This window comes from Urocitellus parryii, chromosome 2 (genome assembly GCF_045843805.1).
Source record: "Urocitellus parryii isolate mUroPar1 chromosome 2, mUroPar1.hap1, whole genome shotgun sequence".
In the NCBI taxonomy this organism is placed as follows: domain Eukaryota; kingdom Metazoa; phylum Chordata; class Mammalia; order Rodentia; family Sciuridae; genus Urocitellus; species Urocitellus parryii.
In genome coordinates, this window is record NC_135532.1 from 100,277,641 (window position 1) to 100,303,580 (window position 25,940).

General features: G+C 35.4%; 1 protein-coding gene across 2 annotated transcripts in view; it reads left to right on the plus strand.

The window, feature by feature from the left end:
- The window catches only part of Ppp2r3a (protein phosphatase 2 regulatory subunit B''alpha), a 175,870-nt gene that overhangs the window by 30,994 nt on the left and 118,936 nt on the right, over positions 1-25,940 (plus strand). Inside the window, exon 3 of one of the 2 annotated variants that reach the window (XM_026384073.2) lies at positions 21,942-24,378. The exons of the other annotated variant lie outside the window; for it this stretch is intronic. Coding sequence (XP_026239858.1) covers positions 22,387-24,378 — 1,992 coding nt within the window. The 5' untranslated portion in view covers positions 21,942-22,386. The remainder of the gene's footprint in view (positions 1-21,941; positions 24,379-25,940) is intronic. 2 annotated transcript variants of the gene reach the window in all.

A 25,940-nucleotide genomic window follows, 5' to 3' on the forward strand; every position in this document is an offset into this window, starting at 1 on the left:
GTTGAACATTTTTGCATATATTTGTTAATTGATCATATATCATCTTCTAAGAAGTGTCTGTTTAGGTCTTTGGCCCATTTATTGATTGGGTTATTTGGTTTTTTGGTGCTTAGCTTTTTGAGTTCTTTATATACCCTAGAGATTAGTGCTCTATCTGATGTATGATGGGTAAAAATTTTTTCCCATTCTGTAGGCTCTCTGTTTCACCTCACAGATTGTTTATTTTGCTAAGAAGAAACTTTTTAGTTTGAATCTATCCCATTTATTTATTCTTGATTTTAATTTTTACACCAAAGGAGTCTTATTAAGGAAATTAGGGCCTAATCTCACATGATGAAGATTAGGACCTACATTTTCTACTATTAGACGCAGAGTCTCCAGTTTTATTCCTAGGTCCTTGATCCATTTTGAGTTGAGTTTTATGCATGGTGATAGGTAGGGTTTAATTTCATTTTGTTGCATATGGATTTCCAGTTTTCCCAGCACCATTTGTTGAAGAGGTTATCTTTTTTCCAGTGCATGTTTTTGGTACCTTTGTCTGATTAATATAAGATAATTATAGTTTTGTGGGTTAGTCTCTGTGTCCTCTATTCTGTACCGTTGGTCTAACCAGTCTGTTTTTGTCCCAATACCATGCTGTTTTTGTTACTATTGCTCTGTAATATAGTTTAAGTTCTGGTATAGTGATGCCACCTGCTTTAGCAGATTAATTTCATGATTGCTTTTTCTATTTCTATGAGGAATGACACTGGGATTTTGATTGGAATTGCATTAAATCTGTATAGTGCTTTTGTTAGTATAGTAATTTTGATAATATTAATTCTGCCTATCCAAGAGCAAGGTAGATCTTTCCATATTCTAAGGTCTTCTTTGATTTCTTTCTTTAGGGTTCTGTAGTTTTCATTGTAACGGTCTCTCATTTGTTAGATTGATTCCTCAGTATTTCTTTTTTTGAGGCTATTGTAAATGGGGTAATTTTCCTCATTTCCCTTTCAGAGGATTTGTCACTGATATACAGAAATGCCTCTGATTTATGGGTGTTGATCTTATATCCTGCTACTTTGCTGAATTCATTACTAGTTTGGCAGTTTTCTGGATCGTCTAGATATAGAATCATATTATCAGCAAATAGTGCTAATTTGAGTTCTTCTTTTCTTATCTGTATCCCTTTAATTTCTTTCATCTGTCTAATTGCTCTGGCCAGTATTTCAAGAATTATGTTAAATAGAAGTGGTAAAAGAGGGTATCCCTGTCTTGTTCCCATTTTTAGAGGAAATGCCTTCAATTTTTCTTCATTTAAAATGATGTTTGACCTGGGGCTTAACATAGATAACCTTTATGATGTTGAGATATTCCTGTTATCCCTAATTTTTTTAGTGTTTTGAACATGAAGGAGTGCTGTATTTTGTCAAATGCTTTTTCTGCATCTATTGAGATGATCATATGATTCTTACCTTAAGTCTATTGATGTGATGAATTACATTTATTGATTTCTGTATGTTGAACCAACCTTGCATCCCTAGGATGAACCCCACTTGATCGTGGTGGACTATCTTTTTGATATGGTTTTGTTTTCAATTTGCCAGAATTTTATTGAGAATTTTTGCATCTATGTTCATTAGAATTATTGGTCTGAGGTTTCCTTCACTTGATGAGTCTTTGTCTGGTTTTGGAATTAGGATGATATCGGCCTCATAGAATGAGTTTGGAAGTTCTGCCTCTTTTTCAATTTCTTGAAATGAATTGAAGAGTGTTGGTATTAGTTCTTCTTGAAAGGTATTGTAGAACTCCACTGTGTATCCATCTGTTTCTGGGGTTTTGTTGTTTGGTAGGGTTCTGATGGCATCTTATTTCATTGATTGATATTGGTCTGTTTAAATTTTTATATCACCCTGATTCAATTTGGGCAAATAAAAAAAAAGAATTTACAATGAGAAAGCCTACACTACAGGCATTCTCATATTCCAAGAGGATGAAGTGAAAAAAAAAAAATAGTGAAAACCAGCAAAGCGAAGATCTGCACTAAAAAGACATTCAACCAAATGAGAAACTAAGACAAATCAAAAACCCAGAAATAAATCAAAATTGCAGGGAATACAGCTGGTTATGGTGGCACATGCCTGTAATCCCAGTGGCTCAGGAGGCAGAAGCAGGAGGATCACGAGTTCAAAGTCAGCCTCAGCAATTTAGTGAGGCGTTAAGCAACTTAGTGAGATCCTGTCTCTAAAAAACAATAATAATAATAATAGAGCTGTGCATGTGGCTAAGTGGTTCAGTGCCCCTGAGTTCAATCCCTGGTACCCCCCCAAAAAATGACAAGGAATACAAATCATATCTCAATAATAACCTTGAATGTTAACAGCCTAAAAAGACTGGCATACTGGATTTAAAAACAAGACTCAACAATATTCTTTCTTCAAGAGACTCACCTCATGGGCAAAGACATCTACAGGCTGAAGGTGAAAGGATGGGGAAAAACTTGTCACTCATTGGATTTCGTAAATAAGTAGGAGTTTCCATTCTCATTTCAAATAATGTAGACTTCAAACCAAAGTTATCAGAAGAGGCAAAGAAGAACATTTCATACTTCTTAAGGGAAGTATATATAAGCAGGACATAACAATTATAAGTATTTATGCCCCAAACAATGGAGCATCTATGTACATCAAACAAAACCTTTTCAATTTCAAGAGTCAAATAGACCACAGTACAATAATACTGGGTGATTTTTAACACACCTCTCTCACTACTGGACAGATCTTCTAAACAAAAACTAAATAAGGAAACCTTAGAACTAAATAATACAATCAATAATTTAGACTTAACAGACGTATATAGAATATTTCATCCATTAACGAGCAAATATACTTTCTTCTCAGCAGCACATGGCTCCTTCTCTAAAACAGACCATATCTTATGCCACAAAGCAACTTTTAGTAAACACACACACAAAAAAAACTAGAGATAATACCCTGCATTCTATCAGACCACAATAGAATGAAATTAGAAATCAATGATAAAATAAAAAATAGAAGCTACTGTAATAAATGGAGGCTAAATGATACACAATTGAATGATGAATGAATAATAGAATACATTAAGGATGAAATAAAAATTCTTAGAGGTAAATGAGAATACTGATACAACATATCAAAATCTCTGGGACACTCTGAAGACAGTACTAAAAGGAAAGTTTATTGCATTGAGTACATTCATTAAAAGAATAAAAAGTCAACAAATAAATGACCTAACACTGCATCTCAAAGCCCTAGGAAAAGCAGAACAAATCAACACTAAAAGCAGTACAAGACAGGAAATAATTAAAATCAGAGCCAAAATCAGTGAAATCGAAACAAAAGAAAAAATTGACAAAATAAAACTGGTTCTTTGAAAAATAAATAAAATAGATAAACTCCTGGCCATGCTAATAAAGAGAAAAAGAGAGAAAACTCAAATTACTAAAATACAAAATGAAGAAGAAAATATTACAACAGTCACGTCTGAAATACAGAATATAATTAGAAACTGTTTTGAAAATTTATACTCTAATAACATAAAAAATATTGAAGACATCGACAGATTTCTAGAGACATATGACCTACCCAAACTGAATGAGGAGGTCATACATGCTTTAAACGGATCAATTTCAAGTAATGAAATAGAAAATGCCATCAAAAGCCTACAAACCAAGAAAAACCCAGGATCAGATGGATTCTCAGCTGAGTTCTACAACACCTTCAAAGAAGAATTAATACCAATACTCTTCAGGTTATTCCATGAAAGAGAAAAGGAGGGAATCCTAAACTTATTCTTTGAGGGTAATATCACCCTGATTCTTTGATGTGTCTTTGTCTGGTTTTAGAAATAAAACTTCAGACCAATATCCCTGATGAACATAGATGCAAAAATTCTCAATAAAATTCTGGCAAATCACATATAAAAACATATTAAAATATAGTGCACCATGATCAAGTGGGATTCATCCCAGGGATGCAGGGTTGGTTCAACATACAGAAATCAATAAATATAATTCTTCATATTAATAGACTTAAAAGAAGAATCATGATCATCTCAATAGATGTAGAAAAAAACATTTGACAAAATACAGCACAATTTCATGCTCAAAACACTGGAAAAACTAGGGATAGTAGAACATACCTCAACATTGTAAAAGCTACATATGCTAAACCCAAGGCCAGCATCATTCTAAATTTAAAAAAGTTGAAAGCATTCCCACTAAAAATTGAAACAAGACAATGATGTCCTCTTTCACTGCTTCTATTCAACATCATCCTTGAAACTCTAGCCAGAGAAATTAGACAAAAGAAATTAAAGGGATACAAAATAGGTAAAGAACTCAACCTACCACTATTTGCTGATGACATGATTCTATATCTAGAAGATCCAAAAAATTTCACCAGAAAACTTCTAGAACTAATAAATGAATTCAGCAAAGAAGCAGGATATAAAATCAACACCCATAAATCAAATGCATTCCTGTACATCAGTGATAAATCCACTTAAAAAGAAATTAGGAAAACTCCATTTACAATAGCTTAAAATATATGTGTGTATGTGTGTGTGTATATATATGTGTGTAATCAATCTACCAAAAGAGGTAAAAGACCTCTACAATGAAAACTATAGAACACTAAACAAAGAAATTGAAGAAAACTTCAGAAGATGGAAAGATCTCCCATGCTCCTAGATAGGCAGAATTAATATTGTCAAATGGCCATACTACCAAAAGCGTTATACAGATTTAATGCAATTCCTATTAAAAGCCCAATTACATTCTTCATAGAAATAGAAAAAGCAATCGTGAAATTTATTTGGAAAAATAAGAGACCCAAAATAGCTAAAGCAATCCTTAGCAAGAAAAGTGAAGCAGGAGGCATCACAATACCAGACCTTAAACTATATTACAGAGTTATAGTAACAAAGATGGCATGGTATTGGCACCAAAATAAACTTGTAGACCAATGGTACAGAATAGAGGATACAGAGACAAACCCACATAAATATGGTTATCTCAAGCTAAGAAAAGAAGCAAAGAAGGTGCCAAAACAAAAAGAAGCTAAAAAGGGTGCCAAAAACATTTACTGGAGAAAAGATAGCCTATTCAACAAAGGGTGCTGGCAAAACTGGAAATCCATATGGAGCAAAATGAAATTAAACCTGTGTCTGTCACCCTGCACAAAAATCAACTCAAAGTGGATCAAAGACTTAGGCACTAGTGTTGTAGGGACAGATGAGGCAAGGCACTGAAGATAGCAGGAAACAGTTTATTTGGCTGCAGCCAGGTTCAGAGGGCACAGCTTCTGCTGTAATCAATCAATCCTCTGAACTCTGAGTTCAGATAATTTCAGACTTTTATACCCAGCATGTAAGGGGAGGGGCTCATAAATTCACAGTCTGTAGAAGTTCACATAAAAGCAGTTTTTTTTTTCTTTCACTGTCTGGGCAGGTTAACCCTTCAAGGACAACACCTGATAAGGGGACATCCTCTTCTCCCCTTTCTTTCCTCCCTCTGCCAGCTGGAGCCAATTGGTAACTTCTCTTATCTTAGAAGTGTAGACATCTCTGTGAAGCCCCAGCTCAAGGCCAGAGACCTTGTTTATACATTTCTACAAACTACTGTACTGGATACATGTTTGTGAAAAAACTAGTAAGAGGGTGTCCAGCACCTAGAGTGCTGATTTCTTCCTGGCCAGTGGCCAAGTAAAACAGGGCAACATGAAAATTGGAAGTTTATCTACGTTGAACTCTTCTAAGAAGAGACTCTTTTGCTGACAGTCCTAAAATCAGCCATGGTGAAGATTTCTGGAGAAACCTAGTTAAGATTTTTCTGTGGAGAAAAGGGGTGCTACTACACTAGAACAGAGACCCTGCACCTAATATAAGAAAAAAATAGGCCCAAATCTGCACCACATCAGCTAGGATCTGACTTCTTAACAAGACTCCTAAAGTACAAGAAGTAAAATCAAGAATCAATAAATGGGATGGATTCAAATTAAAAAGCTTCTTCTCCGCAAAGGAAACAATTAATAATGTGAGGAGAGAGCCTACAGATTGGGAGAAAATCTTTACCACATGCACCTCTGATAAAGCATTAATCTGTAGGATATATAAAAAACTCAAAAAACTTAACACCAAAAAAAAAAAAAACCTCAATCAATAAATGAGCTAAGGAACTGAACAGACACTTCACAGAAGAAAAAATTCAATTGATCAACAAATATATGAAAAAGTGTTCAATATATCTAACAATTAGAGAAATGCAAATCACAATTATTCTCCTAGGTTTTTGAAGATAGATTTTGCATTCCTTTTTCTTCTTGTCATTTGGTGGAAACCTTAGAACTGTAAAACCCGTACTACATATTTTCAGCTTTGGCAGTATCAAACTCCTACTTCTTCAAAAACACAAGGCCTTTTCATGTGCCTTTGTAGAATTCCTTTCTGCTTACAAGGCCTGTCTAGTTCTTTATTTACCTAAGAAAGCTGTCATCTCTCAAAACCCAGTTTCTTTCCATTGGTTTCACAGCAGATCCATTTCATCAGGAATTGCCATACAGCAGGTTACTATGGAGTTTTCTAGAAAGTACTTCTTCAGAAAGTACATAGAGCAATTGTAATCTGCTCAAAGTGGAAATTATAGTAAATGCTCATTATTTGTTGAATGGACTCTGAAGATACAACACAACAGAACAACACAACCAGAAATTAGGAAAACAGACTCTTGTCCTTTCAGAGATAAAAGAACCAAAAGAGAAAAAAGGCCTGTGGGGGATGGGGGTGGGTGGGAAGACCACATACAAAAGACCTCAGGGGGAGTAAATATAAATGTTCAGAATAATTATAAAATTTCCTAAGAAGTCTATTGAATCAGGGATAAAAAGCAGAATATCACAGACATTTAGACTGATGGGAATTTTTATAATATTTTATTGTATCTAAATTAAGACTGTAGAACACTCATTATTCTATTTGCCATTAAGAAAAAAAACTCTTAATGAATCTTTGATATATTGCTTGCTTTTAATTTAGAACTTTTTCACTTATTGAAAGAATTCTTAGTTTTTGTTGACAGATATTCTTAATTTCTTATCATTCTTGTGCATAAACAAGGGGAAAATAATTGGTTAAAATATTTCTATAATATTGTCAGTAGTGGTTCTGTCAGTGGTGGTTCTTACATCCTTTAAAATCATTTTTCAACTTAGAGTCTCATTTATGTTTATCTTCTTTCTCACAGTATCCTCTTCTATGCCATCAAGAGTGATGATAAAACAAAGAAAACTTTGCTATATTCCTTGAAGTTTTTTATTTGTTTTTGTATTTGAGGGGTTTTTTTGGGGGGGGGCATTCTTTTCTCTTTTTTCTTTTTTCTTTTTTTTTTTGCCAAATCATTACTCGTGTTTTGTATGATGGTATCTTTTCACTCTTGCTAGAAGGTATCATTCAGTGACAACAATGTCACAATTCTGATCAATAGGAATTTTAAGATGCTATCAACTATAAGATGTAATCATCATTTCAATTAAGTTAAAATATCCAAAAAAAAAGTATTGTAGAATTTAAAAATAGGGTAGCTTAATAGTTAATGTGATTGTAACACCAACAACTTTCTCATTGTATGATTATTTGAAAATTGCTGCTTTCTTAAAATATATTTATAAGCAAATTTAACTTCTCAAAGTACTATCTTTTTGTGAAAATTTTTAGGAATGTTATCTTCATCAACTTTTAAAAAAAAATTTTTTAGTTGTGAATGAACACAATGCCTTTATTTTATTTTTATATGGTACTGAGGATGGAACCCAGCCTTCCACATGCAAGGCGAGCACTCTGCCACTGAGCTACAACCCCAGCCCCTCATCAACTTTTAAAAGAAGCCTGATGAAAAAATAGAACTTATATCTCTCAGATGATTTAATGAAGTCTCCACTAATATGTAGTGAATAAAATATTGGTTAGCTAACCTAATAATTCAAGTCAAAGTTTATTGCATAAGCAGGTGTCATCCTAATGAGAGATCTTTGGTGAGTTGCTAAAGATGTTTCTTTCCTTTACTCCTTAATGTTTGATATCATTTGATCAGTGAACATATTACATCATACTTCTATGAGTGCTTTCTCATTTATTCTTGAATCTCTTGTCAGTGTTCTTTTTGTGTTCTGTCCTTTACGAAAAACCTTGAAGTACCCCAACATTTACCATTCCTACTTCAACATCAGTCCTGCTGGTATTTTCAGGATATTTTCTTGTTTTGTTTGTTTGTTTGTTTGGTACAGGAGATTGAACCCAGGGGCAGTTAACCACTGAGCCACATCCTCAGCCCTTTTTATTTTTTATTTTGAGACAAGGTTTTCCTAAGTTGCTTAGGAGCTCCCTAAATTGCTAAAGTTGCTTGAATTTGCAATCTCCTGCCTCAGCCTCCTGAGCCTTTGGGATTTCAGGCACATGCACCACGCATGGCCAAGATCTATTCTTACATTTACCAATTTCTAGTCATATTCCCCCTTAGTTCCATTAGCATTCCAGATTTTCACCATCATTCCAAATCCCTAATACCTCTTCTTTCCCCAAAACTCTTTTTTTGTTTTGTTTTTAGTTGTAGATGGACACAATATCTTTATTTTTATTTATTTATTTATTTATTTATTTATTCATTTGCCTTTTTTAATGTGGTGCTGAGGATCGAACCCAGGGCCTCACGCGTGAAAGGCTTAGTGCTCTACCAGTGAGCTACAATACCAATCTTCCCCAAAACTCTTAATAATTTTGTCTTCAGTTTCACTGAGAAAATTTGAAACTGTCATGGGGGGAAAGAATCCCTTGGTTTTTTTCCTCTTTCAACTACTATCCCATTGATTTCACTAGAAAAAGTATTTAGCTTCTGAGATTAATCCTTTTACTGGGACTTTGGCTATTATTTCCTGCCTCATTGGAACCTCTTCTTAATCCTTCTCTTTGACATATATATATATAAACTCAAATATCTTCCATTCTTTTCCGTATATTGAACCAGCCTTGCATCCCATGGATGAATCCTACTTGATCATGGTGTATAATTTTTTTGATATGTATTTGAATCCGGTTCGCCAGAATTTTATTGAGGATTTTTGCGTCAAGGTTCATTAGAGATATTGGTCTGTAGTTTTCTTTCTTTGAAGTGTCTTTGTCTGGTTTCAGAATCAGGGTGATGTTGGCCTCGTAGAATGAATTTGGAAGTTCTCCCTCTTTTTCTATTTCCTGAAATAGCTTGAAAAGTATTGGTGTTAGTTCCTCTTTAAAGGTTTTGTAAAACTCTGCTGTATACCCATCCGGTCCTGGGCTTTTCTTAGTTGGTAGTGTTTTGATGGTTTCTTCTATTTCTTCTATTGTTATTGGTCTGTTTAGGTTGTCTATATCCTCCTGGTTCAATCTGGGCAGATCGTAAGACTTAAGGAATTTATCTATGCCTTCACTATCTTCTATTTTATTGGAGTATAAGGCTTCAAAATAGTCTCTGATTATCTTCTGTATTTCTGAAGTGTCTGTTGTGATATTGCCTTTTTCATCCCGTATGCTAGTAATCTGGGTTCTCTCTCTTCTTCTCTTCGTTAGCATGGCTAAGGGTCTGCCAATTTTATTTATTTTTTCAAAGAACCAGCTTTTAGTTTTGTCAATTTTTTCAATTGTTTCTTTTGTTTCAATTTCATTAATTTCAGCTCTGATTTTGATTATTTCTTGCCTTCTACTTCTTTTGCTGTTGTTTTGCTCCTCTTTTTCTAGGATTTTGAGATGAAGTATGAGATCATTTATTTGTTGGTTTTTTCTTTTTTTGAGGAATGAACTCCAAGCAATGAATTTTCCTCTTAGGACTGCTTTCAATGTGTCCCATAGATTCCGATATGTTATCCACCACATCAATAGACTAAAAAATAAGAACCATATGATAGTCTCGATAGACGCAGAAAAAGCATTCGACAAAGTACAGCATCCCTTTATGTTCAAAACGCTAGAAAAATTAGGGATAACAGGATCATACCTCAACATTGTAAAAGCAATATATGATAAGCCACAGGCCAGCATCATTCTGAATGGAGAAAAATTGAAGGCATTCCCTCTAAGATCTGGTACAAGACAGGGATGCCCTCTCTCACCACTTCTGTTCAACATAGTCCTCGAAACACTGGCCAGAGCAATTAGACAGACGAAAGAAATTAAAGGGATAAAAATTGGAAAAGAAGAACTTAAATTATCACTATTTGCAGATGATATGATTCTATACCTAGCAGACCCAAAAGGGTCTACAGAGAAGCTATTAGAGCTAATAAATGAATTCAGCAAAGTGGCAGGATATAAGATCAACACGCATAAATCAAAGGCATTCCTGTATATCAGCGACAAATCCTCTGAAACGGAAATGAGGACAACTACTCCATTCACAATATCCCCCCAAAAAATAAAATACTTGGGAATCAACCTAACAAAAGAGGTGAAAGATTTATACAATGAAAATTACAAAACCCTAAAGAAAGACATAGAAGAAGACCTTAGAAGATGGAAAAATATACCCTGCTCATGGATAGGCAGATCCAACATCATCAAAATGGCGATATTACCAAAAGTTCTCTATAAGTTCAATGCAATGCCAATCAAAATCCCAGCTGCATTTCTTGTAGAAATAGATAAAAGAATCATGAAATTCATATGGAATAATAAAAGACCCAGAATAGCAAAAACAATACTAAGCAGGAAGTGTGAATCAGGCGGTATAGCGATACCAGACTTCAAACTATACTACAGAGCAATAGTAACGAAAACAGCATGGTACTGGTACCAAAACAGGCGGGTGGACCAATGGTACAGAATAGAGGATACAGTAACCAATCCACAAAACTACAACTATCTTATATTTGATAAAGGGGCTAAAAGCATGCAATGGAGGAAGGATAGCATCTTCAACAAATGGTGCTGGGAAAACTGGAAATCCATTTGCATCAAAATGAATCTGAATCCCTATCTCTCGCCTTGCACAAAAGTTAACTCAAAATGGATCAAGGAGCTTGATATTAAATCAGAGACACGGCATCTGATAGAAGAAAAAGTTGGTTATGATCTACATACTGTGGGAGCAGGCTCCAAATTCCTCAATAGGACACCCATAGCGCAAGAGTTAACAACTAGAATCAACAAATGGGACTTACTCAAACTAAAAAGTTTTTTCTCAGCAAAAGAAACAATAAGAGAGATAAACAGGGAGCCTACATCCTGGGAACAAATCTTTACTCCACACACTTCAGATAGAGCCCTAATAACCAGAATATATAAAGAACTCAAAAAATTAGACAATAAGACAACAAGTAACCCAATCAATAAATGGGCAAAGGACCTGAACAGACACTTCTCAGAAGAGGACATACAATCAATCAATAAGTACATGAAAAAATGCTCACCATCGCTAGCAGTCAGAGAAATGCAAATCAAAACTACCCTAAGATACCATCTCACTCCAGTAAGATTGGCAGCCATTAGGAAGTCAAACAACAATAAGTGCTGGAGAGGATGTGGGGAAAAGGGCACTCTTGTTCATTGCTGGTGGGACTGCAAATTGGTGCAGCCAATTTGGAAAGCAGTATGGAGATTTCTTGGAAAGCTGGGAATGGAACCACCATTTGACCCAGCTATTCCCCTTCTCGGTCTATTCCCTAAAGACCTAATAAGAGCATGCTACAGGGACACTGCTACATCGATGTTCATAGCAGCACAATTCACGATAGCAAGATTGTGGAATCAGCCTAGATGCCCTTCAATAGATGAATGGATTAAAAAAATGTGGCATTTATACACAATGGAGTATTACTCTGCATTTAAAAATGACAAAATCATAGAATTTGGAGGGAAATGGATGGCATTAGAGCAGATTATGCTAAGTGAAGCTAGTCAATCTTTAAAAAACAAATACCAAATGACTCCTCTGATATAAGGGGAGGAAACAAGGACAGGGTAGGGACGAAGAGCTTGAGACGAAGATTTTCATTAACAGGGTTGAGAGGTGGGAGGGAAAGGAAACGAGAAGGGGAATCGCATGGAAATGGAAGGCGATCCTCAGGGTTATACAAAATGACATATAAGAGGAAAGGAGGGGTAAGACAAGATAATTCAAATGGAAGAAGTGATTTACAGTAGAAGGGGTAGAGAGAGAAAAGGGGAGGGGAGGGGAGGGGAGGGGGGATAGCAGAGAATAATACAGACAGCAGAATACATCAGACACTAGAAAGGCAATATGTCAATCAATGGAAGGGTAACTGATGTGATACAGCAATCTGTATACGGGATAAAATTGGGAGTTCATAACTCATTTGAATCAAACTGTGAAATATGATGTATGAGGAACTATGTAATGTTTTGAACAACCAACAATAAAAATAAATAAATAAATAAATAAATAAAAATATCTTCCATTCTTAAAGGAAGAAAATAAATAGCCCCATTCTCTTCTAGCTACCATTTTATAGCCCTCCCTCAACCCCATACTGGGAATTGAATCCAGGGGTGGTCTGACACTTTTGAGTGGTCCATCCCTTTTTACTTTGAGACAGTGTCTTGCTGAGTCACCCAGACTGGAATTCCAATTTGAGATCCTTCTGCTTCAGTGTCCCCAGTAACTGGGCCACCACATCCAGCATTATAGTCCCTTTTGTTTTCATTAGTGCATTATAGTTTTCCATTTGGTGGGATTAATTGTTACATATTAGTACACACATACAATATAGCAATATAATTTTAGCCCTCATTTTTTTAACAAAAGAAATCAATGAAAATCCAGACTATTTATACCATATTTTTGACACTGAGCCCCTGAAATTGCAGTTGCTAAGGTTACCAGCAACCTTCATATTGGCAAATCTAGTGGATAATTTGTATTTGTCCTTGATCTGTCAGCAGTATCTAATGCTGGTGACATTATTTTTAAAGTCCCTCCTTCAGCCTCCATAAACACTGCTATCTCCTGGTTTCATTGTTAGGCTTTTTAACTCTTCTTTTTAGAATTCCTCTAAGAATTCTTCTCCTGTGTTTTATACAGAAATGTGTCCTCAGTTGTGCCTTCAGCCCAGATCTGTCCTCAGTCTGAGAGGATATTTACCCTGAGTAATTTTTCAAAGCTACATCTCCAACCCACATCTTCCTGCAATTATTCACCTTTTTATCCAGTAATCATCATTTGGATGTTTTATGGGCACTTCCTCAAATAACATATTCAAAATCAAACCCTTTCTTCAACCACCCCTCATAAAACTAAAACCAAAGTCTGTCTTGGGAGCAACAGTACTAGTATGCTAGTACCCAAGTCAGGAAATCAAGATGCCTCATTGACTTTTCCCTTCCCCTGAGTTCTGTGGATTCTTGCTCCTTGGCTATCTAATCAGTGCCCTTTCTTTGTTATCACTGCCACATATTTGGTTTAGATATGCTGCCACCTACTTGGTTTAGATATTCATGCGTGGATTACAGTAGTCTTTTAATTGATTTCCTTTCCTCCAGTCTGATCCCTGTATGTTTTCCACTCAGCTACTTGAATGATCTTTCTAAATCATAAATCTCATATTACTATTCAGCCTAAAAGTCTTTGTTTTTTGAATAGGTTTCAGAATAAAGTGCAGTCTCCCTAGTTTAACATACAAGGCAGCCTGTGGTGTAGTCCTGTTGCTCTCTGTCTCTTCCCCTCTTTCTGGCTCTACAGTCCCCCACAGTGAAACCAGCTGCAGATGCCTGTGCTCCTAGACTCTCTGTGCCTCCATATGGGTTTCCCTCCACCTGGAGTATCCTTCCATTTTGTCTCTTGCTGATCTTTCATATTTACTCCTCATTTTATTTTAAAACTTCAGTCTGATTTACATGTTCCTTCTTCAAATGGACAAAGGACATAAAGAAAGACTTCACAAATGAACAATGACAAAATATGTGCCAGGTAAATGAAGAGATGTTCAGGCTCATCAGTAATCAAGCAAGTATAAACTTTTACTTTTCCATCTGTCAGATTATCAAAAAAATGTGAAGAATGATATCACTTCTGTGGTATATATACCATCTTTTATACTGATATTGGAAGTATAAATTTGGCATTTTTCTGGAGGATAGATTGGTCCTATGTATCTTAAGAAACTCTTAAAAATGTATGTGTACACATAAACACCCCTTTTGACTATTAACTGGATAACTATTTAAAGTATAAGCATAAGAAAACTTACCAGTGCATATGTAAAAATAATATAGTAAATGACCTAAATTTTAAACAATAGCAGATGATTAAAGAATTATTTCATCCAAATGATAAAATATGATGTATCCATGAAAATGAGCTAGGTTGGGGCCAGCATTGTGGCTCAGTGGCAGAGCCCTTGCCGCCTAGTATGTGTGAGGCACTGGGTTTGATCTCCAGCATCACATAAAAAATAATAATACGCAAATAAAAATCAAGGTAAAAAATGAGTTGCGTCTATTTTGACACAGAAGTAAATTCATGAGATGGTGGCAGTTTAAAGTAAGTTGTATACCTGGTATGGGTCATGTTTTATAAATATACATTTTTAATTTTTTTGTGTGTGTGTGATGCTGGAGATCAAACCTAGGGCTTCATGCATACTAGGCAAGCACACTACCACTAAGCTACATCCCCAACCTCATTTGTAATTTTTTTTCAGTTATCCAGTCAACAAGTATTTATTGAAGGCCCAATATGTGCCAGATACATCACAGGGTCATCCCTTTCGTTGTAAAAGTTATAGTTTAGCAAAGGAGACAGAAGTATTAAAGTTACTAAAAAGTTATTAAAACATAGTAACAGTTATTAAAATGCCATTTGAAAAAGCTACATGGAATGTCCCCCAAAATTCACGAAATTTATTTGCCACTGTAACAGCATTAAGAGATGGGCCCTTTAAGAGGTGCACAGGTCATGAGGGTACTGCCCTCATGGATTAAGCCTGCTATTGTGAGACTGAGTTTCTCATAAAAGGATGCATTTGGCTCTTTTTTCTATCTTGCACACTTCCTTGCCACGCCATGTGATGCTGGCTGCCTTGTTTTCCCAGATGGCCCCCTTGAACTTGAACTTTTCAGCCTCCAGAACTATAGAGTAAGCATTTTAGAAAGGAGAAAAAGTTTTCTACAGGACTTACAGAGAAATATTCAAGCAGAGGTGGGCTGGAGTTGGCTGATCCTTGTTCACAGGAGCTGATTATTAAACTCTTAGAAGTTTTTCCAGCCTATTATTAAATTACTAGTGGTTTGACTATGCCTTTAGTGGAAGTGTTTACACTACAAAAATTGGCAAAGGCTGCAGATGAGGGTGCAAGCATAGAGCCAAGCAAAGACTTCTAACTATTAGTGGCAAAACAAGTGCGGCTTTACCCACCCCAGGGTTTATTCCAGAACATATTTCTTCTACCATGTTGACCCATTGTTCCTTCCTCCCTCATTCTTCCTCCAAACCCTGACTAAAAATAGAAACAAATCTAAGTTTCATAAATTGATGGGAACTGTTATAGTTTGATTATGAGGTATCTCCTCAAAGCTTCTATGTTAATGCAGCAGGTGAAATGATTAGATTATGAGACCTATAAACTAATTGGAGGGTTAATCCATTTGATGGATTAATATTTTTTTAAAAAACTGAGTGGTTGCCAGGCACCATGATGTAGATCTGTAATCCCAGTGGATTACAGAGGCTGAAGCAGGAAGATTGCAAGTTGGAGGCCAGTCTCAGCAACGTAACAAGACTCTGTCTCAAAAGATAAAAGAGGGTAGAGATGTAGCTCAGTGGTGAAGTCCCCCTGTGTTCAATTCCTAATATAAAAAAAAAACCCTGTATGGTAAAAAAAATAAAATACTGATAGGCAGGTGGGGCATGGCTAGAGAACGTAGGTCACCAGGGATTGGAAGGTTCTTTTGGCCTCTGAAGCCCCATCCCCTGTCTTTCTGCTTCCTGGCTGCCATCAGCTGAGTAACTCTCCTCTATTACACCTTTCCACTATGATGTTCTGCCTTTCCTCAGGACCAAAGGAATGGAGCCAGCTGACATAGGCTGATCCTCTGAAACCATGAGCCCCCCAAATTTTCCTCTTCTAAAGTTGTTATTGTCAGTTATTATGGTCCCAGTGACAAAAAGCTAACATGGTTTCAATAATGAGTTGTCAGGGGGAGCTGATGAGGTCCGAGGTACATCATCTTCTTGAATATTGTGGGGCTTCCATATCTTTCCAGAAATGTACCCTGTGATCCTCTACTAGAAAAGTATCTCTACTAAAAGTGTCATTTTTAAATTTTTGCAAGAAAAAAATTTGAAGAAATTTCATAAAAATATTAGCAGTGGTTATTTCTGAATGGTGATATATATATATATATATATATATATATATATATATATGAATGAATGAATGTATGTGGGCAACTTTTCTGAAAGTGAGCAAAATGGGAAAAAACAGAAGGCCCACTCTAGTATCCCTGCTAGCTGCTATGTTTGCCTCTGTCATTGCCCTCATTAAACAGTGGCTTAAGGACCATCACCATAGATTATTGATCATATTCTCCCGGGGCCTGGTGCAAATTAGAAAATGTTTGGTAAATTAATTAGAGCAAGAACAGCAATACATTTACTGAGCATTTCCTGTATCCTAGGCATTGTTCTTAGAATTTGATATATGTTAATCGTCATGAGATGAATATTCTTATTCTTTCCATTTTGCAGCTGGTAAAGACTGACATAGTTAATTTGTTTTCATAAGGCTGCAGTCTGGCTTCCATTTAGACACAGGATAGCATCTTGGTTCTGAATTAGGTTATATTCCTAATTAGGAAGTTGATTAGATTTCATGTCTAGAATTTTATATGGAAATTAATTGAATCATATAGTCTGAATTAAAAGGCAGAATTTAACATTGCAAGTCTGAACCAAGTACCAGGAAATTAATATTCTTTTTTTGGCATTTTTTAAAAAAACTCAGATCATTTTAGATTGTAGACTTCTCATTGATAGTTGGGGCCACCCTTTGGGGTCTGGCTTTCTGCTGTTCATGGCCTTTTAAAATGTGAACTCAAGGCCCTAAATTTGTAATTAGTTTACATTTTCTCGCTACTTTTTTTTCCTTCTCAATAATATAACTCATAATAGACAAGTCAGATTTCATTTTTAAAACCTACCAACCTTCATTGTTGCCATCTTTTTTTCTTCATATTTGCTTTTAAAGAATTTCTGAAAGTTGCTTTTCTGTTATCTAGAACTGCTTTAATATGGTAACCCCTAACTTTATGTATCTATAGTAAAAGGTTTAAACAGGCACTTCTCCAAGAAGATATGGTACTGGTCAATAAGCACATGAAAGATGTTCAAAATCATTATCCATTAAGGATATGTAAGTTAAAGCAATGTAAGATAATACATATACCAATTAGATTGGCTAAAATAGAAAATACCAAATACTAACAAGAATATAGAAGCCACCATGTTCCTCATACATTTAGTGAGAATGTAAAATGATTCAGTGACTCTGGTAAGCAGTTTGGTAGTTTCTTACAAAGTTAGAGATATATTTATCATAAAATCCAGCAATCATACCTATAGGTATTTACTCTAGAAAAATGGAAACAGAATTCACGCAAAAACCCATGCAATAATGGCCCAAATTGGATATAACATTTAAAGACCCTTTAATGGATGAATGGGTAAACAAATAGTGGAATGTATGTTTCTGTGTGCATATATATGTGTGTATGGGTGTGTGTATATATATATATACACACACACACACAAAACACAGCACTACTCATTAGTAAAAATGGATGAACAATTGATATGCCTGACAGTGTGAAATATTGAGAGAAATCAGTCTTAAAAGGTTACATACTATATGATTCCATAGAAAATATTTTAGGAATGGGGTTGTGGCTCAGTAGTAGAGCACTTGCCTAGTATGTACAAGGCCCTGGTTTCAATCCCCAGTACTGAAAAAAAAATTTTCTTTCAATAACAAGTTATAGCAATGGAGAACTGATCAGTGTTTGCGAGAAGTTCTGGTTGGAGTGAATGTGTAACTTCAAAAGGGTTGTATGGGGCCTTTGGAGGGATGATGGAACAGTTTTATATTCTGATTATAATAATAATTGTTATAAAAAGTGAGAGGAAAGAATGAGTGAGTAGATGGAAAATTATTGAAAAAAATAAGTTCTCTGGTTAATAGTACTAATACCAGTTTTTTTATTTTGATCATTGTATTGCATTGATGTAGAATGTTATCACTGGAGGAAACTGGGGAAAGGGTTCACAGGAACTGGACTATTTTTGCAACTTCTGCATTAGTCTCAAATGATTTCACAATTTAGTTGGACATGGTAGCACACACCTATTATCCCAGTAGTTCAGTAGGTTTTAGGCAGAAGGATCACTAGCAATTTAGTGAGACCCTGTCTCAAAATTAAAAGAAAAAAAAACTATTGGGGATTAACTCAGTGGTAAAGTGCCCCTGGGTTCAAATTGAAGTAGTCCCCCCACACACACACACACCAAGAAAAAGATTTTATAATTTAAAGCTTTTTTCTAAACAATAAATAAAATTCAGTTCTTAAGTTGCCCTAAGCACATTAAAAATGACCCCATGTGGCTAATAATAGCCATATAGGGTAGTGTAGATGAATATTTCCATCAACTCAGGAAGTTTTATTGGACAGTGTATGTTCTCTGTTCTTTGACTATTTCACATTCCAATATAATCGAATGCTTTCTTGTACTTTCTATTATGATACCTTATTAACCAGTTGTTTTGGATTAGGAAAATATTTCACCTCTTTACTTTCTGAAATTTCAGAGGAAAAAAACCCTGTTTTATGTCAGTTTAGGAATTTATCAGATAGTGATAGATAATTGGATATTTAAATTTTTCCACACTCACGTATTTTGCCTCTGGACCAATTTTATCAACCATATTAGGAAGTAATCCTAATATCTCATATAGTTACCCTACAATACTTTCTTGACATTTATCATTTGTGTTTATTTTCTCTTTTATCCTTACCCAAAAGCTCTTCAAAATTTTTATATTTCTAAAAAAGGTGCTCTATATGTGAAGTAAGAATTGTAATGCATTCTGCTGTCATATATAAATTTTTTATAAGGTGCTATTTCTTCCCTGTGTTCTGGATATAAACCTTTTGAAAATGTAATTCCTTCATTGCCATGTTCTCATCTTTTGTTCCATTAGACTTTTTCCTCTTTGTCTTCTTTGTATTTTCACTTCAGAATTACTAGGTACCTCCTTTATTATGGAACTTCTTTCTGCTTCAGTTTCATCCATCCTGAATATATCTAGTTTTTTATAATCTACTACTTGAGATATAAAGACAAGGAAATGGAGGAATGAATAATAGTTCAAGATACACTCACATAACAACAGAGTTAAGACACTAAGAAACAGATGAATAGTGTGTGACCCAGCTGAAGAAAACTGCAGAGAGAGAGAAATTAATCTAAACAAATATTAGATTAAGATTTATATCTTCCTGGATAGAAAATCTGAATATTATGTCAGTGTTCTTCAAATAATCCATAAGTTTATTGCAATTGTAATCAAATTGATAATTCAGCAATTCATATGGAAGATCATGGAAGAACATTTAGAGGGTTAAAAAGAACCATAATTAGGGAAATGGGGAACGTTGCCAGGGGTAATAGAACTTAAAAAAGTAACAGTAATGTAGTAGTGTAGTACTGGCATAAAAACAGTTATCGTTGGATCCAAGGAACCAGCAATTGTATTTTAACCAGTATAAGAATTCAACACAAGAAAAGATTATTCATGAATTATTTGTATTTATTGTTTCTGTAACTCACAAGTCCCCAATATGTATATGTGTAAAGGTCAAGAATAGATAGTTTACCAAAGAATAAAAAAAGCAAAATAAAATTTTCTAGGATTAAAGAAGTAAAATATAAAAATAATGGAGTTGAGTTTCTCATTATTAAATACGTAAAGATTTCTTATTGTTAAAATATGCTGGTAATGGTGCAATGAAACTTATACTCTATTTCATTGCTTTCATTGTCCGCTTCCTATCATTGCTTTATTGCACCATTCTTGATTCGACGGTGTGGCACATTCTATCCTTGAGCAAATCGTATTGGCTGTATCTTTGAAATAATACAGTATCCGAACATCTCCACGGTTAGCTATCCTGGTCCAAGCCCCTCAGCCTTCTTTTTTTTTTTCCAGTTGTAGTTGGACACAATATATTTATTTTATTTATTTATTTTTATGTGGTGTTGAGGATGGAACCCAGCGCCTCACATGTGCTAGGCAAGCACTCTACTGCTGAGCCATAGCCCCGGCCCCCAACCTACTTGTCTGGATCATTGCAGTAGTACCTAATTTGTTTCCCTCCTTCTTATCTTACATCTCTGCATCTTTGAACACACAGCCAAAATTCACCAACTTAAAATGTGAGTGATCATGTCATTCCTCTGTTCAGTTAGCCATCAGTTGTTTCCTGGTTCTCTCAGAGCTCAGGCCAATTTCATTATAATGATCTACAGACCCTGCATAATATAGACTTCCACCTTTCATGTCTTATGCCCCACACTGCCCCCCTTGCTTTCTCAGCTCCTACCACTTTAGTCTCCTTCTAGTAAATAAAGCATGCTCCCACCTCAGTGCCTTTGTACTTATGATTATTCTGCCTAAAGTGGATTTATCTAATAACACTTCCTTGACCTGCTCCCTGTCTTCTTTCAAGTCTCTATTCAAGAGGTCTTTGAGGTCTTCCTTTTCTTTATAAAACAGCACCTTCCAACTTTATCTTTCCCTCCTTCATTTTTCTCCATAACATATATCAGCATAAATAAGTTATATGCCTATTTACGTGTTATTTTTCTTTTTCCAACTAGATTGTCAGCTCCATAAAAGCAGGGACTTTGTTTTAGTCACTGCTGTATTACTTAGAGCCTGGCATATAGTAGGCACTTGGTATTTATTTATTGAATGGTTACACTGATAGAATCTTTATGGAAAGCAACTATAACATGTTCTGAAAGCCATGTTTTTTAATGTAGGAGAATGATTAAGTAAATTGTGTCCACTTAATGAAGAGAGAAAAATATCTGCATTGAACAGGGTCTAGGAGGTTTGGATTAAGAACAGTAATGAAGGCTGTTATTCTCTAAAGAAAAACAATAAAATAATTTCCAAGTACAAAGGAAGTTTCAGCACTATGTATTGGCAGTCTTTGATCAGACTAGGTCAATGGAAGCAAAAGGTTACTGCAGGGGAAAAATAGAAAATAAAGTTAGGTGGATGGGAACAGATGTTGAAGGTTTTGAAAGTAAATCAAAAGAGATAGAACCTGCTAGATTCAATGGCACACGCCTATAATTCCAGCGACTAGGGAGGTTAAGGCAGGAGGATCACAAGTTCAAGGCCAGCTTCAGCAACTCTGCAAGGTGCTAAGCAACTCAGTGAGATCCTGTCTCTAAATAAAATACAAAATAGGACTGGGGATGTGGCTCAGTGGTTGAGTGCCCCTGAGTTCAATCCCTGGTATCCCGACCCACCCCACCAAAAAGAATTTCCACAATAGTAATCAATGTATGAATTGTTGAGCTTTGAAAGACAGGAAAGCTATCCAAAGCAAAGGTTAGTGACATATAAGGGAGCCAAGAGAGTGGGATAAGGAATATCAACTGGGAGGCAGACACAACAAGGCAGAGTTGAGGTATTACTATTCTAGGTTGTAAGGAGGGTAGAGTGTGACAAAACAAAGGCCTATACTGAATCAGCAATCAGTGATGTGGAAGAGAATAGGGGTTAGTGATTAACTGCATGCAGGATGCAAATAAAGAAGAAATAAATGCTTTATATTAGGAAATCATATTTCCTTTTAATTGTTTTCTTCTTTTATTATAGGTTTCTCTATACAGAAAATGGATTTTTTAAACCTTTGGAAAACTCAATTATCACAATACTTCTATACTACCAACTAAGATTTATGGCAGTAAATTTATGACAATAAATTTCCTCATTATAGAACTGCTGAAGAACTAAAAAAGGACATTCTTTCATAAAAATATTATGGTATCATATTACTAAATAAAACTAAAAAGCACATTATTAAATTATTAGACTTGTTAATACAAGTACACAGCTTGTATTAATGTGCAACAGCTACTGACACTGATGGTTACCAAACCTCAAGTTTAAAGGGTTTCTCTTCATGGGAAAAATTGTATAGTGGCAAGAAACCACTAAACATTCTCATTAAATATATTTTCAGCTAAGTGTCATTTGGGAGAATTTTCTTGAACCAAGTTCTAGAACGTTCCAAGTCCCACCACTAAGTGGATTTGGTATTATGGCAGCAACTTACAGACTTGTGGTTAGTACTGTGAACCACTACAGCAGCGTGGTGATAGACCGACGTTTCGAACAAGCTATACATTATTGCACTGGAACCTGCCACACCTTCACACATGGAATTGACTGCATTGTGGTACACCATAGCGTTTGTGCAGACCTTTTGCATATCCCTGTGTCTCAATTCAAAGATGCAGATCTGAACTCTGTATTTCTACCCCATGAAAATGGGCTTTCTTCTACTGAAGGTGACTATCCACATCAGGTCCTCCCAGGCATACCGAGAGTCAAGAAAGTATCCACATTTCAGAATACCTGTAATTTAAAGGACATTGCTGGAGAAGCAATCAGTTTTGCCAGTGGAAAAATAAAAGAATTTTCCCTTGAAAAACTCAAAAACTCTAACCATGCAACTTACAAAAAGGGAAGGAAAGTTAAGTCTGACTCATTTAACAGGAGGTCAGTTGACTTTGACTTGCTCTGTGGTCATTATAACAATGATGGGACCTCCCCATCCTTGGGTTTACTTCGGAGTTCCTCAGTTGAGGAAAAATCTTTATCCCATAGAAACTCACTTGATGCAAACCTGACTTCCATGTTCTTTCAGAACTTCTCTGAAGAAGATCTTGTTACTCAGATTTTGGAAAAACATAAAATAGATTCTTTTTCTTCTGGGACTGACATAAAAATGTGCTTGGACATCTTACTGAAATGCTCTGAGGATTTGAAAAAATGCACAGATATCATAAAACAGTGCATAAAGAAAAAGTCAGGAGGTAACATTAATGAAGGAAGTAGTAATGATGCAATTTCTAGCTCCGAAACTGTCTATATGAATGTAATGACCAGGTTAGCATCCTATCTGAAAAAGTTACCATTTGAATTCATGCAGTCTGGGAATAACGAGGCCATAGATTTCACAGAACTGGTTAATAATATGCCTACCTTACAACTGACTCCCTTTTCCCCAATATATGGCTCTGAACAGCCCCCTAAATATGAAGATGTTGTCCAGCTCTCAACCCCTGATTCTTCACAGTTTCAAACTCTCGAATTGCAAGATGACAAGCATAATTCTAGGATAACAGACAGTATAAAAGCCATTCCAAACACAAATTCCTTATATAGCTTGGAAGTAAATGATCCCAGAACTATAAAAACTGTCCAGCTTCAATCACTGCCATTAACCATGAACCCTTTAGAGAATGTTTCTTCTGGTGACTTAATGGAAACTCTTTATATTGAAGAAGAGTCAGATGGAAAGAAGGCATTATTAGATAAAGGACAAAGGACAGAGAATGGTCCCGATCAGGAATTATTAAAGGTAAATGAACATAGAGCAGAATTTTTAGACAATGGTACTCATCTTCAAAAATGTCCTGCAGCAATGCAAAATGAAATTGGTAAGATATTTGAGAAACCAATTGCTCATCTACCTGAGGAAGATCCTGAATCAAAAGTTCCTAAAGTGGAAGCAGGAGACCAGAGAGATTTTATGAACCCTAACAGTCAGGAAGAGATAGATAAATTGTTAATGGATTTGGAATCATTTTCACAGAAAATGGAGACGTCTTTAAGACAGCCACTTGCCAAAGGTAAAAACTCCAATTCTCAAAATATTCACAGTCATTTAACTGGTCAAATCCCTGTAGATCTTGAGCCTAAATCTAAAGTGTCTTCACCTGTGGAAAAAGTTTCACCTTCCTGTCTAACAAAGATTATTGAAAACAATGGACACAAAATAGAGGAAGAGGATCGAGCCCTCTTACTGCGAATCCTGGAAAGCATTGAAGACTTTGCTCAAGAACTAGTTGAATGCAAATCAGGCAGAGGAAGTCTATCACAAGAAAAGGAAATGATGCAAATTCTACAGGAGACCTTGACGAGTTCCTCTCAAGCCAATTTATCAGTCTGTAGAAGTCCTGTTGGTGATAAAGCCAAAGATACAACTTCAGTGGTTCTGATTCAGCAGACGCCAGAAGTGATCAAGGTAAGGACCTAACAATCTTGAGTGCTGAGAAGTCTCCAAAGAAGTGTGTTAATGTTTGCACATTTTATAAACAAAAACTATTTTTGTTAACTGCTTCATTTTCTATATTAAAAATCATCTCACCTACATTCAGTAAGTAAAATGCAAAGGCTTTATAGTCAAGCTGTCTGGCTTCAGCTGCCTTCTTTATACCCTTCATCTTCTTTGATACAAATCCGTGACCAAAGAAAGCTACTTAACCTTTATATCTTATTGTGTACAGTGGAAATAGGATCAAGACAATGTATGTTAAGCACAAGCATTGCAGCACAATTCTTATTCAAGTTGGCTAACAGTACTCATCCTTCTCAGGCAACCAAGAGATCAGTACTTATTTCATGCTTTTGTAGACTCTTATAAGGTGTACGGTAGGGTACAAGAGAGGACATGACTCTTAAAGAACTTAAAATCTGGTTGGGGAGACAAAACTAACATTCCTAAAATAATACATGAGCTTGTATCTGAAAATATGCATCTGTTGTTAATGCAACAGATCTTCAAAAAAGGTCAAGGCTAGAGTATATGAAATTTGCTTCTCCATGCAAGTGATAATAAATAAATATTACTCTGGAATCACAGAAGTATTTTCAAAAGATTTTTAATCTATCTTCCTACTTATAGCCCAGAAAAGCGATTATCTGCCCACTTATATGTATGTTTCTTAAGGCAACAAGATTATTCCTTGTTCATTTCACAAGTCTATAGGTTAGCAGGGGGCTCTTTGTCACCTCGTTCAAGGACCCAGGCTGATAGAAGATCCATGTTCTTACTGTTTCTCCATTTCCCTATCTGGAATATGTGACTTATGAGTTCACTGGAGCATGGGGAAGAAAGGGATGGGTTTTTAACTATCTCATCCCCTGACACAGCACTGTTCACTTCAAATCATACTCCAGGTCTTCCAACCTAAAACCTGTGAAACATACAGAAACACTTAGACTATTTGGTAAGCATTATCTCTATCACATGTTGGCATGTGTGGATTCAGACATAAAGCCAAATCAACAAAATCAAATTGTAAAATAATATGAATTATTTTGAGGTGTGCATTTGTGTAAGAAATATAAACACATGGATACGCCAAATACAATGTTTTTTTAAAATTTTTTTATTAGTTGCTCATGACAATACAATAATCTTGACATATCATACATTTGATTCAAATGGGGTATGAATTCTCATTTTTCTATGTGTACAGGTTGCAGGATCACATTGGTTATACTGCCACGTATATACATACAGCAATACTAGTGTCTATTGAAATACAATGTTTAAAACAGTGGTTAAACCTGGGTGAGGAAAAGATGCAACAAAAGAAGGGTGTGTCAGGGGGCCTCAGAAGTGTGATGTTCTCATTCATAATCTGGGTGGCATATCCCTAAGTATTTTGTTGTAATATTTATGCCTTTTTATATATTCTTTAATGTTGCATGGTAAATTTTTAAAACTTGAGTATTAGACGTAGCATATATGTGACCAAATTAAAAATCCAATTATATATTATTTTAGCCTTCTCTTTAAAA